At 39.1% G+C, this 12,645-nt stretch overlaps 1 protein-coding gene across 1 annotated transcript in view; it reads left to right on the forward strand.

Annotated features, from left to right (window-relative positions):
* Window positions 1-11,516, forward strand: part of GPALPP1 (GPALPP motifs containing 1) — a 14,792-nt gene extending 3,276 nt beyond the window's left edge. The window contains exons 3-7 of the mRNA XM_008633161.2: window positions 1,845-1,953; window positions 4,469-4,603; window positions 4,829-4,993; window positions 5,409-5,507; window positions 7,639-11,516. Of these exons, the coding sequence (XP_008631383.1) occupies window positions 1,845-1,953; window positions 4,469-4,603; window positions 4,829-4,993; window positions 5,409-5,507; window positions 7,639-7,857 (727 nt within the window). The 3' untranslated portion in view covers window positions 7,858-11,516. The remainder of the gene's footprint in view (window positions 1-1,844; window positions 1,954-4,468; window positions 4,604-4,828; window positions 4,994-5,408; window positions 5,508-7,638) is intronic.
* The last annotated feature ends 1,129 nt before the right edge of the window (window positions 11,517-12,645 follow it).

Genomic DNA, 12,645 nt, shown 5'->3' on the forward strand with positions numbered 1-12,645 from the left:
AGCGAAGGTGATCTTGAAAAATTTTATGTTATACATCAGAAGAATGCTGAAATACCCATCTTAAAACGTGCATTAGCAAGGACTTCGGAGTCCAACAACAGGAAAACGTTCTTTACCATATGTGAAATGCAGTATTCCTTAAATTAAAGCTTGGTCCAAAAGTTTGGGGGGTATTTTTGAACATGTGTAGGTACTGAAGTTGCCTCTAGCAGTAAAATGTGTTTATCAGTTATTTATTAGTAGCTAATGTATTATTAAGTATATTATCAGAGTTAATATATTACTAGTATTTAGATTCAGTTCACCTGTTCAGAGACCCTTTGGACATCCAGGAAACTGTCAAGGATCATGTCCCCTGTGTACTGCTGAGGAAAGACTGAAGAGATGGGGTTGTTCATGTGAGGGAAAAAAAAACATAAGAAGTGGAAAGCGTGGGAAGGATGAATATGAGAACTACTTTTCTGTTCCCTAAAAGAGCCTTTGAGCTGTGACAGAATCAAGACAGAGCATTTGAGATTGGTTCTTTATCACAAGTTGCACAGATCCAGCCCACAACAGAGATGTTCGTATATATTTTAGTAGAGAGCTTTTTTTATAGTTTGGTTTATCTGTCTGTCCATGCAGAATAAAGGTACTTCTGTACTAAAATAAAAGATTTTTTTTTGGCTGTAGCTGTGTAAGTTTAAACTCAATCTCTTTAAATTACATTAGGAATTTAAAACATTGTCTTAACAAGAAAGTAGTCAGGAAGGAAGGAAGGAAGGAAAATAAAACTGCAGCAGCTAGGTTGGGGTGGAACTTCAGAATTAACCCAGACTTCTTGCCTGGGTTTAAAACCTCACCAGTGCCCTTATCCTAGCCTGAGCTCATATTTATTGCTCATGTCTGTATATCTGTGGTTGGTTCTTCAGCAAGAGTTTGTATCTTTTGTTTCCCCTCTTTAAACCCTGATAATAATATCACTACAGCAGAGCTGTGCTGATTAGATTATGTGGGATTGAGTAAGAGCCATAATTAGCAAATTCAGTTCATGTGTTGTTACATTTGATAACCTAAAGCTCACAACTGAAGGTCATAATAAACCAAGTCTGCTGTTATATTGTGAGGATGCTGTCACTCGGATGTCTTCAGGTGACAGTTGTTTGGGTTTTTTATTAACTTTTATTAGCTTTAAAGAATATTATGGTGGATTATTAAGAGGAACCCGCATTCAGAAGACTTTCAATACAGCAAGAGCAGTTTCTTTGAGCAACAGTTTGTAGTATTCTTTTCGCCTGTGTAAAAGAGATTCTCACCTTCCTGTGTTTGTGGAGACAACTGAGTCACATTGCTTGCAGAGTTGCTGCTGCTTAAAAACAAATCAGTGAAGTTACCTGAAATCACAAAACTTTCCTTCTCTCTTTCCCACTCCAAGGTAAAATAAAATTGGAGCAGTTCACTGTTTCTTCTTATCAAAGGACAGTGAAACTGAGGTGCAAGACAAGAAGGACAAAATTGGGTTTGTTGATTGAGAAGTAGGAGTGTATATTTGTCTTATCACCTTTCATTGCTCTTGAATCTGGTGAAGGAAGCTAGGGAAGAAAAAAATTTATTCCCTTGACTACATCCTGTGACTTTCCTGGTTATTTTGCATCAAAATTGTCTGCACAGGTCCTCCTGGAAAATGGAGACACTCTTACTCAGTTATTTCTACAGTGTGTATGCACAGGGGCACACTTGGCATGGGTAGGAAGGAAAGTCACACTTCTCATTAGTGTTTTGTTTTTATTTTTGTATTGATCTGTTACATTTTTTCCCCCTCAGCTAAAAAATCAGGACTTTTTTTTTTTTCCCCTGCTGTCAAGACCCATTATAGGTCCTGCATTACCACCTGGCTTTAGGAAACCTTCAGAGGACACCAGGAGTAGCAGATGTTTCATAGGACCGTCTGTTTCGTCAGAATCCCGTCCCCAGGTTTGTGAAAACAGAAGCCTTTTGTTTTAGTACAAGCTATCTGAAATGGTTAAGTTGCAGCCTGAAAGAGACTACTAGACATACTTCTCAGGATGACAGTTTAATTTTGGACCAGGAAGTGTCTGGCATATTTTTGCTGGAGTCAAATACTGGAGCATAAATAAGCCTTAAGAAAAAAAAAAGAAACCAAAAAGAATGGTCTGCTTCATTGTGCTTTTTGGCTGGTAGATAGATGGTGCACTCAATGAACACGAGCTATCTTGGCATCCTAAGCTGCAAGCAGAAGACACATCTTCACCTCCTTAATTTATTAGTGGCTACGACCTTTAAATAAGTTTATCCAAAAGAATACAATCAAGAGTGGCATTTAGTGTCACTAAATTGTTCTTAGCAATTGCAGGATAATACCTGTAACTGGGAGTGAGGTGGTGCAGGACAGTGACACTGGCACACCTTTCTGGTTCATGTTTTTTGACTCTTCTGGTCATGTTAGGTAAAAACTAGGTAGAAGTTCTGTAGTCTGCAATCCCTGGTTGAAAAATGATGTGTGTGCTACTAAAGAACATTCAGGAACAAGATGTGTGATAAAATACAGCTATGGGGAAGATTGAGCTCCCTAAACTTGGGCTTCCAGTACCATTCTGGGGGTTCCAAATTGCCTGTGGGAGGGGCTGTCAAGTAGGGAGTAGCACCTTTAGAGAAGGTCATGCCCTTCTTGAGCAGCACCTTTTAAGCCAGGCAGGAGACCCAAAGACACCAAAAATGGTGCTGGATACCAGTGCTTAGGCAATTGAATCTCTTTCATGCTATGATAAACTGAACATTAATTCCTTGGGAGAATTAATGGTTATTCTGTCTATTTTTAAATACTTATATTTTTACATTTAACTCCCAGACACTATGGGAGATGATAGACACGCCAGGAAGGAAGGATGCAAAGGCTGCTTTGAAACTTCGCTTTTTTGGTTAGTGGTTGCAAAGCATGTAATTCTCCAGCCTACTGCTGTGAGTGATGTTGTAATTCATCGTGAAGAAAGATTACCTGACATTTCTGAGATACTCGTCGTCTTATAACTCCAAATAACAATTAAGCAATTTATCATAGTGACAAATCTCTTGAGGCAGAGATGTCAAAACTGGTCTGCCTTTATATTTTGCAAACAAAAAAAGTCTCTTTTCTCATAAATACATCTTCTAGCATCAGCTTTTTCAGAGGTATTACAGAACTTACCTTTTTTCTCTTCCTAATAATTATCTTTTTTTTACCTCTTCCTAATAATACTCTTCTTATTATTTTTGAATATGAGTAATTTCTTGTTGGCTTTTCAAAAAATTTACTTAATCATTTTGTATTCAGGTACATCTTTAGAGGCAGCTTATTCCATGCTGACTCTTCACTTTGCATCAGTGAATCTAATGACTCACCACCTTGTGTACTCTCAAGTAATGCTTTGCGCTTCCTGGCTGCACATCCTTGTCATCCTACTCCCATTGCTTTATCACGCACAGTCAGATTGTAGCGAAATCTTTGCACTTTTGTAGATATTGGGCACCTTAGCTTTGCTCCCAGGGCACTGTGTCATCACCATTTCTGTTGGGTTTTGCCTCCCTCTGTATCTGTACTGTTTGAACTTGGAGGGAGGCACCAGTGAGCTTTCTGTACAACCCCTGGCAACTACGAAGACTCTTATTGACATCTAGTCCCTTTCAAACATATTGTTTTAGCCCTTCTCCAAATAATTGCTTAGAATGCAATGTTAGAATCATGGAATCATTAAGTTGGAAAAGACCTCCAGGACTGTGGAGTCCAACCCTTGGCCCATCACCACCTTGTCAACTAGACCATGGCGTTAAGGGCATGTCCAGTCATTTCTTGAACGCTTCCAGGAATAAAGGAATGGCGGCTCCCCCACCTTCCTGGCAGCCTGTTCCAATGCTTGACAACCCTTTCAGTGAAGAAATCCTTCCTGAAGGGATCCATGAGGGATCAAAGAAGTGAATGACCCAGGGGCCTAGTACCCTGCATGCCACTGGTACCCTACCTTGCACTTTAATCTTTTTGGCATCCTTTCAGAATCTGAGCTTGAGACAGTTCTTGCAGTGTGAAAGTGTGATCCGTATTAGGGAGATGCATCCAAACGCTGCCAGCAATGGTAAAGCCCAAAGTATGGAAGTTGTATGCTTGTGTGTTCCAAATTTACCCACGACCAGAGGCTGCGTGGCTGTGTGCAGAGCAGTGTAAAAGGAGCAGGGCTTAATGTGGTTCCACTGCCTTTACCAGCAGTCTTGCCTCAGACAAGAGATGCTGCTTTTGGCAAAGTGGAGATGAAGGATCCATGTTCAAGTGCTAGCACAGGTCTAATCCAGAGTTTTAATCCAGGTTTTTGTTGTCTGGGTGATGCATTGCATTAGGTTTATATGCTCTTCTAGACAAAGTCATTCTAATTCTATAAAGCTGAAATGTTTCTTGATGTTCTTAACACTATGGTTGAAAGAAATGTTTTATTTTTGGAAGCTGACAGATAGTAGCGAGGAGGAGGACAATCTTATAGGGCCGATGCCTGCAAAAGGACCAGTGGAGTCTGATGTGGCTAAAGAATTTGAACGCAGAGCTCAGAGAATGAAAGAAAAACTTACTACAGCAGACAGTGTAAGTTGGATTTCTTGGTTTCTAATATTTTGTTGCTGGAGTGTATTTGTCTTTTTCCTTGCCTGTTTCTGTGTGAACCCGGTTGCAGTTCTACTCGGGATGCTACGTGTTTGCAGGAGTTAACACAAAGAAAATAATATATGATTTCTGCTGGAAGCTAAGAGATTCAGACAGTAATTTTTGATTATGCTTTTTTCACTCTTCCCTCCACCGCTACTTGTTTAGGATGAACCCAAACAAGTTACCAGGGAATCATGGATGACAGAGCTCCCACCTGAGTTGAAAAGCTTTGGATTTGGCCCAAGAACATTCAAGAGACGAGCTGATGACAAATCAGGTGATAGATCTATTTGGACAGATACTCCAGCAGACAGAGAGAGAAAAGCCAAGGTGAGCATTTATTTATTCATTCATATACACCTGCAGGCAGTAGGTGTTACTGATGATCTGTGAAAACAAAGATACCATGGGCTGCTCAGTGAAATTTTTTTTCCCAGATTTTTCTTTGTTATCAAAATTTACTAATTCAGGCTTAAAGATAAAGGCAATGAAATAACAACATTAAGTATCACTGATAGGCATTTTTTTCTGCTCCCTTTTTGCGGTAGTCAGATACTCTGTATCAGCTCATTGACTTTCCAATTAGCATGTGCAGTTTTTTCTTCTATCAAGCTGAGCAGAAAATATCTGATGGCCTCTATCATGGCCTTTACCCTCCAGATTTAATTAAAGTAGATATAGATTTGCTTGCTTTTACTTCAGATCTTCTGATTACTATAGCATGTGATTTTCTTCTACTCATCAGGAAAGAGAGGAGGCAAAAAAATCAAGCAGTAAGGATAATGAAGAAATGGTATTATCTGGGAGAGACAAGAGGCTTATTGAGCAGGTGACTTTGTACAATGTAAGTGTAATCACAAAATACTTCCTCATTTCCTTTAGTTCTTCACTCTTTTCTTCTGGTTCTCATTTCTAATGCTGCTGGTTTCCATGGTGATGCCACTACAGTTTTCCCTTTTAGTGCCCAAACCTACTGCTGTTTTGAGACATTAGAACACTTGGCATTAACGTCAACAAGAGCAGCATTGGGTCCTCTCCAACGTGACAGAATTTGGGTTTGTGTATATCGTCTCAGTTTTAGATGGTGCTTTCCTTAAATCATCCTTGTGTCAGGACATGGTTGCTGGGACCTTAATAGAAATATTAGCTTCTTGCTTCATCCAATTACTGACATCCCAAGAACAAAACAATAGTACAGGTTTAACTTCTAGTCCAACATAAGCATTAACCTAAAAGAGGCTTGATGGGCTAAGCAGGTCACTGCATTAATTACCCTATGTCATTAATTACATTAACTACTCATTACAGCAACTTCATTACATGTAGTTTTTCACAATCTCTACAGGAGCAGATAATGTTCACAGACAGATGCTGATTACTAGAAATCTGAATTCCATGTCAAATTCCCTCTCACTTTTCTGTCTGTCAGCCCTGTCCCCCAGAGTGTGCAGACCACTGCCTGCTTAGAGCTGTTCATTCCAGTTCTTCCCTGATGTATGGCCTGAACTCTTATGGAAGGCAGTCTTGTCTCTTGAGAGGACAATTAACTTGACAATCACAGCTTTGGCTTATTTTACATGGGTTATGTTTATCTGGCACTTCTGATAATTTATTTGTAGTTCATTAAATCATGTGTCCCTCCTGACTTGGGAGACTTGCAAATCCAAAGCTATTGGCATTCTGTCTTAAGGTTCTTCTTTAGTGTTTGTTTCTACTGTCACTGTGCATACAGTAAAATAATTTTCATGTAAAACTGTGGGTTTTGCTCTCTACCATTCCATTGCCAGAATAAAACATACTCAGGCCTTTGCTGTTTCTAAGATTCATGGAGTTGTCTCAAAGTTTAAGAACCATGTTTCTTGGGTTGTTTTGTTGTTTGTTTTTTCTTTTTGTTAAAGCAGCTCTTTTCTGGTTTTCAGCTGGTTGTTATGGGTGTTTTTCTTTTAAAGTTTTTTCCTCTATTCTTTCCTATTTCTTTCTCCACTGACATTTACCAAGGATATTTCACTAGAATAGAAGATTTCATACTTAAAGTAGTTTCTTCTTTCAATGCTGATGCCACATGCATTCTCTGGTGCAATTTTGTCACCACTGACATAGTTATGTCATGAATAAGTATTGTCTATTTTCTGTTTTCCGTGAGACTCTTTTCTTAGTTCATGCATAAAGTACTATTTTCATGTGTGATGTAGTAAGTGTTTGCAGAGGAAGTGAAGGAAAATCACGAGAAAACAGAGCTGCTCGACTTTCGTACTTTTTGATGAGAGAATTGGTTTAGATACACTAATGCACTCTATCTGAATAAATGAGGGGCCATATGGAAAGCTAATCCTGCTCCTGTGTGAAATCAGCAGAAGTTTTATGTTGTGTTTGGGTTGGATCATGCTCTTTAAGAAATGCAGCTAAAGTCCTTGAGTTGGCAAAATACATGCTCCAGCTCAAACCTGTGACTTCGTCCTGTGGCCTTTCAACAGATGATTCAAAGTTAGGAGCACACATTAAAAAGCCACCGTAGTGCATGAAAGATTGAAAGGGTGTCTAGCTTGTTCCTGCCCCTAGCAGTCACCAAATCCAGGTGCTTTGGGGATGTTTGTAAGAAACTAGGCCTGTATTTTGAGGTATTTCTTTTGACATGGTGTCTTCATTCTGACCATAGCGGCAGAGCAACTCTTATATTTCTTTTGCATTATTTTTATAATTTATCTGCATTGTCTGCAGGGATTCAATGACATCGTGGCTATCTACAACATTATGGCTGTCTATATCAGTGAATTATTAGTAATTTAGCCTGGACAAGATTGCTCACACTTTCTACTCCATGTATGCTAAATTTATCATTCTATATCCAGTTACTAAGCTGTCTTCTTTTTCTGGAGTTTTTAGCCTTCCTAACATCAATCTTTCCATTTGGATTTTCTGTGCTGTTGTTGATATTCTTTAATACTTTACTTCCTCTTCCTTCTCATTTTTTCCAGGAGTCAAAGAGGTCAGAGTCTCTCATGGACATCCATCAGAAAAAGCTGAAGAGCAAAGCATCCGAAGAGAAGACCAAACCTCAGGAAAGAAGGCCATTTGACCGAGAGCAGGATCTCAAAGTCAATCGCTTTGATGAAGCACAAAAGAAAGCTCTTATAAGAAAATCCAGAGATCTGAATAGTAAATTTGAGCACAGTAAAGGCAACATGTTTTTATAAGATGAAAGCATTAAGCTTTTTTGAAGTGAAGTCAATTAAAATTTGAATACTTAATTTTTGTAAGTATTTTTCTGTAAATATTTGTATACCAAATAAATATCCTGATGTTTAACTACTTTTCCTTGTCTGTAAATACTCTCTTAGGGAGGATCATCTGTACTAAAACTAAAGTAGTAAAGGAAAGTCCTGGTATAAAAAAAAAAATATAAATTTGCTACTTTAAAACTTTGATACATATATTTTTTGTTTCTAGCATAAAAATAATTAATTAAAATAGGTGGATTTTTAAGGAGCTCTAGATTTGATCTTGCAGTGGAGTTGGCAGTTTTCCCTTTTCTCCTGCCATGCTTAAGATAGTCTTTCTGAACCTGACCTGAAGGCCATGGAAAAATCCCCTTTACATTTGTGTGCAGAACATTGCTTGACTGGAGTTCCTGCTGGGGAGTATAAACTCAAATGGCAACTTTTACATTTGCCCAGGGCTTTTATTTCTGTGATTCTGTGTCTGTACATAAATATAGGTTTATACGTATGCAGAATAGTTTCTATAGCAGGAAGAGCTAGGGGTAGTAGGAGCAGTAAAACCTCAAGGTTTCTAGAGTTAGTTGTAAAATGGTAGTATATGAGAAGAGAAAATCTTATTCAAGTTTCAATTTGTAGGGATTGTCATCAGAAATCCATCTTTTTTTAAGCCCATACAATGTGAAAGTCAAAATAAGGCCTGTTTTTGTCCATAAATTTGCAGAGCAGAACAGCTCTTTGTATCCAAAAGGAAATAAATCTGACATTTAAAAAAGTGTACATTCACATTTAGAGTTCTTTACCTCTTCTGTGTGTTAGCAGCAGAAAGGGTTATTAAACACTGGAATGGGCTGCTCAGGGAGGTGGTGGAGTCAGTATCCCTGACGGTGTTCAAGAAACAACTGGATATGGCACTCAGTGCTTTGGTCTACAAGGTGGTGATCAGCCAACCTAAATGATTTTGTGACACTCTGTGTTAATTATTTAAAATTAGACCTGTGCTTTCACCCTTTGTCTCAAATAATGTTTAGGATCCTTCTTTGTTAACAGTTACTGAAAGTACCTCTACATGAAAACAATTTTATATATGAGATGCTGGTAACTTGTTTGGAAGTATAAATACTGTGGGGTTTGCTGTAATTTGAAAAAATTCCTGTAATTTGGAAAAAGGCTACCCTGAGAGATGGTGTCTGGGTTACTTCATGTTTAATGGAGCAGTAACCTAACAAGCTCCAAAAATGAATAGTTAAAAACTTGGTCTTATTTTATTGCACCCGTGTGTGAGCTGGAGACACAGGCTTCGTGTGCTGAGAAGTCTTGGAGAGTTTCCAATGTTGCAAATGAGTGCTTACATGGAATGTATTTAGATATCACTTTTTCTTTTATAATAGACTATTTATTCTGCCACCTGAAAAATCTGCTACCTTCAGGCAAAAGAGAGACTGATTTTGTATTGTGTTTGCTTTTTATTTAATCAGTTTTCAGTTTCTGAGCCTTTTGTTTTGAGATGAGAGGAGGGTTTAAAAAAGGGCTGTTTATTTTTCTTCCCATAATATAGACTTCTCTTAGTGCCTCATGCTTTTTTAACTCAGCAAGCAGGGCCTCATTAGGTTTGTACTTTCTGAACAAATGTAGATTTCTTAATTGGAAAAGCAGTATTAGAAATGTCTGGGACTTTTTTAGGCAATGACAGGGTGAGCATGGCATGACCAGCTAAGTCTTCACAGTTGACAAAAAATTACTTCATGAGCACATCGTTCAGTCCTTGCTCATTCAAAGTCTGGAGCAAGGACGAGGGCTGCTTGTACAAAAATTTTGTTGTTATGTGCTCTGTTTTCATTTTTGTTCTTTGGCCCCTCCTCCTCCAAACTGAGGACTGGTCATCAAATGTCACAGATGGCCAGACCTTGCCATCTGGTTGGCTTCCTGCTGTTTGCTCAATGCCCTCCCTGGCCCCATCATGGTCTCCCGCCCTGTCCAAGGCCACGTTTGAGAGGAGAGTTCTCACAACGGGAGTGCAGCAGCCCCTTTGCCATCGTACACTACCCCTCCATATGTGGGACACGTGGTTCTAAGTAGTGAAGCCTTGATGTGAGCTGGGAACTTGGTTTTGACTCTTCCCCCTCCCCCCCCAGCTCTGCGGCAGCTTTTTAAAGACTTGATGATGTCAGTGTTATGAACTTGAGGTGGGGGAAAGTGGAGTTGTTGAGAGTTCAACTTAAGCTTTTCATTACTTTGTGTAAATTGTGTGAACTTTTGAACTGAATTAATACACAAGCTCATCTCTTACTCATGCCAAGCCATTCCCTCAAATAGTCATTAGAACAAGCAGTAACTCAGTAAATTACAAGCTCTGTAAGCTTTTATGGGAAAAGATGAGACATCTACAATTTGGACAAGTTTTAAAGCATTTCTGCTGAAATGTTAGGAGGTGTTTTTTTCAGAATCTCATTTGAAAAACCAGAATCTATTTCCCAGAGAATCTTCACCATAATTACTATGCAGTGTTTCTGGTAACCAGCTCCTAACACAGATTTAATGTATGCTGTTGCTATTCTGCAGTGCCAGCCTGTGTCACAGCATATTGACTCGAGGCATATCAGGAAACCCTGTTTTGTAAAAAAAATTGTCAGAGAGGTTTTCCTGGATGTGAAAAGTCTACCAGCCTAGATTTTAGCATGCTTGCCTTTGATTTGTGCTGGCATAGACGCCTTTATTTATACTGACATTCAATATTCCTGCTCAAGAGTAGGGCCCCCTCCTTCTGAAATGTTAAATAGGTGTGTAATTCATAGTATAGCCAATAAAAAGAAGGCGTTTGTGGTAGGCATATGATAAATTGGGTGTTTAAAAGAAATTTTAAGGAACATTATATGTTAATAACAAAAAAGAAAGGGAAAATAACCAAAAAACAATCATTGAGTTTGCTGTTACCAAGGAACAATTAAAAGCAATAAAGACATTTCAAGGAAACTTATTGATTGCTTTCTGTGTGTCTTCAGGACAAATATATTGAGCTACCATGATGTTTGAGCTGGAAAATTTTGTTAGAATAAGGTACAGTAATACTTGGGTAAAATCTCTGTCTATGCTCTTCTAATGTAAACACCTAATTGTGGAGTTATTTTTTGCTTTTGCTGTTGCAGAATGGATATTGGTGGATGCCCTGTGCATGTTGGCTTTTCTGGATGAACTGCATTTCCCAAATAATCAACAGCAATAGAAATGTGTTTTATTTAGGGCTTTGATGGCATCATGTTGATAGCACCAAAGTGGCATTGTTAAAATCGCTTTCTTCTAGAAAGAAACATTGAGATGAAATATTGATATATTTCTGTCCAAAAGGAAAGGGTGTTTTCCACATAAAAGAAGATTTTAAATGCTCCAGAAGACTTCAAGAGTCCAGGACTAATTGAGCCTGGGGACTTGTTTTGTTTCTGAAATGTAAATTTGTTGTTATTGTTGTCCAGCCAATTACAAATCACATGTTGATTTAAGAGTCATATAGAATTAAAAATCAGAATCTGGGAAAACTTTCTGTGCATGCGTCCTCAACTCCTGCCACCCCCCTTGCATACAGTGCATTTAGTTTCTAATTGCATAATTACCTAATTTTCAAATAAAACACATGCATGTGATTTCCCGTCCTTATGAATTGCCTGCAGTGGTTTATATGGTGGGGGCAAAAAACCCCAACAAGTTATGCAGTGTCTTTCAGACAACAACTTCAGGTTTTTCTCATGTGCTTACAAACAAAGATGGTGTCTTTTTACCTGAGGAACACAATTGTGGCTCCCTGTTGTTATGCACCTCTGAAATGCATCTTCCTGATGCTTCCAGCTCTGACAGGTGAATGGGAAGTGGTGACCCTCAACAGTATCTCACACAAATGTGGCATTTCTGTTCTTTTCAAACATGACATGAAGGCTGAGGCATTACCCATGCAGAGCTGATTTCTTCATAGCAGCCACCTCTGGATCCTCCCAAAGCTGCTGTCACTGCAACAGCCACTGGTTCTGTTCCTCTGTTTTCTTACATGGGTCCTTAAACCAGTAATAACTCCCATTGCTCTTTGAAATTACACCCATTTTGAATCAGCATGGAAATCAAGCTTTAGTTTTAAAAAACAAGGTCTTTCTTTCAGAGTGGGAATTTAAGGTCTCTAGGAGACAGCAGCACAAACTGTCTTCCAAATAATTATTCCAAACATAAATATTCAAAAACAATTCTCATAAAGAGATTTAGAGGAAGGGGGGGGAAAAAGAAGTTACTGACCCAGGCTCTCAGCTGCTTAACATTGCAACCACATGCTTCACTTCATAGGGCTGTAGCCACTTGTCCTTGCACGTGTAACACCTGGCCAGGAGTTTGACAATTTGGGGCAAATTACATCTTCTCTCTGTCCTTACCTGACTGTCTCTCTCAGAGAGCCTTGCTGCTGGTAGCTGGACATGCAAGGCCCCAGCTCGCAGCCCTGCTGCAGCTGCACCACTCAGCCCTCTTCTCCTGCTGGCCAGCCAGTCCAGCTCCACATTGTCTGTGCTCACACACCCACTCAGACCAGAAAGAACACCCTGGTTTAAACCAGATAAAAATAGGTTTTAATGAGAATACAGAACAGATTGGAGTGATCAAGTACAGGCAGGGCTCAGGCAAGCACACTGACCTGCCCTTTTTATACTCTTTTTCCCACACTTTTTCCTTTCCAATCCACCTCAATTCCTTCCTTTCCCCACTTTTAATCCATCCCCCAACATCCTGAACTAA

The sequence above is a fragment of the Corvus brachyrhynchos genome, unplaced genomic scaffold (assembly GCF_000691975.1).
Source record: "Corvus brachyrhynchos isolate BGI_N302 unplaced genomic scaffold, ASM69197v1 scaffold202, whole genome shotgun sequence".
In the NCBI taxonomy this organism is placed as follows: Eukaryota; Metazoa; Chordata; class Aves; order Passeriformes; family Corvidae; genus Corvus; species Corvus brachyrhynchos.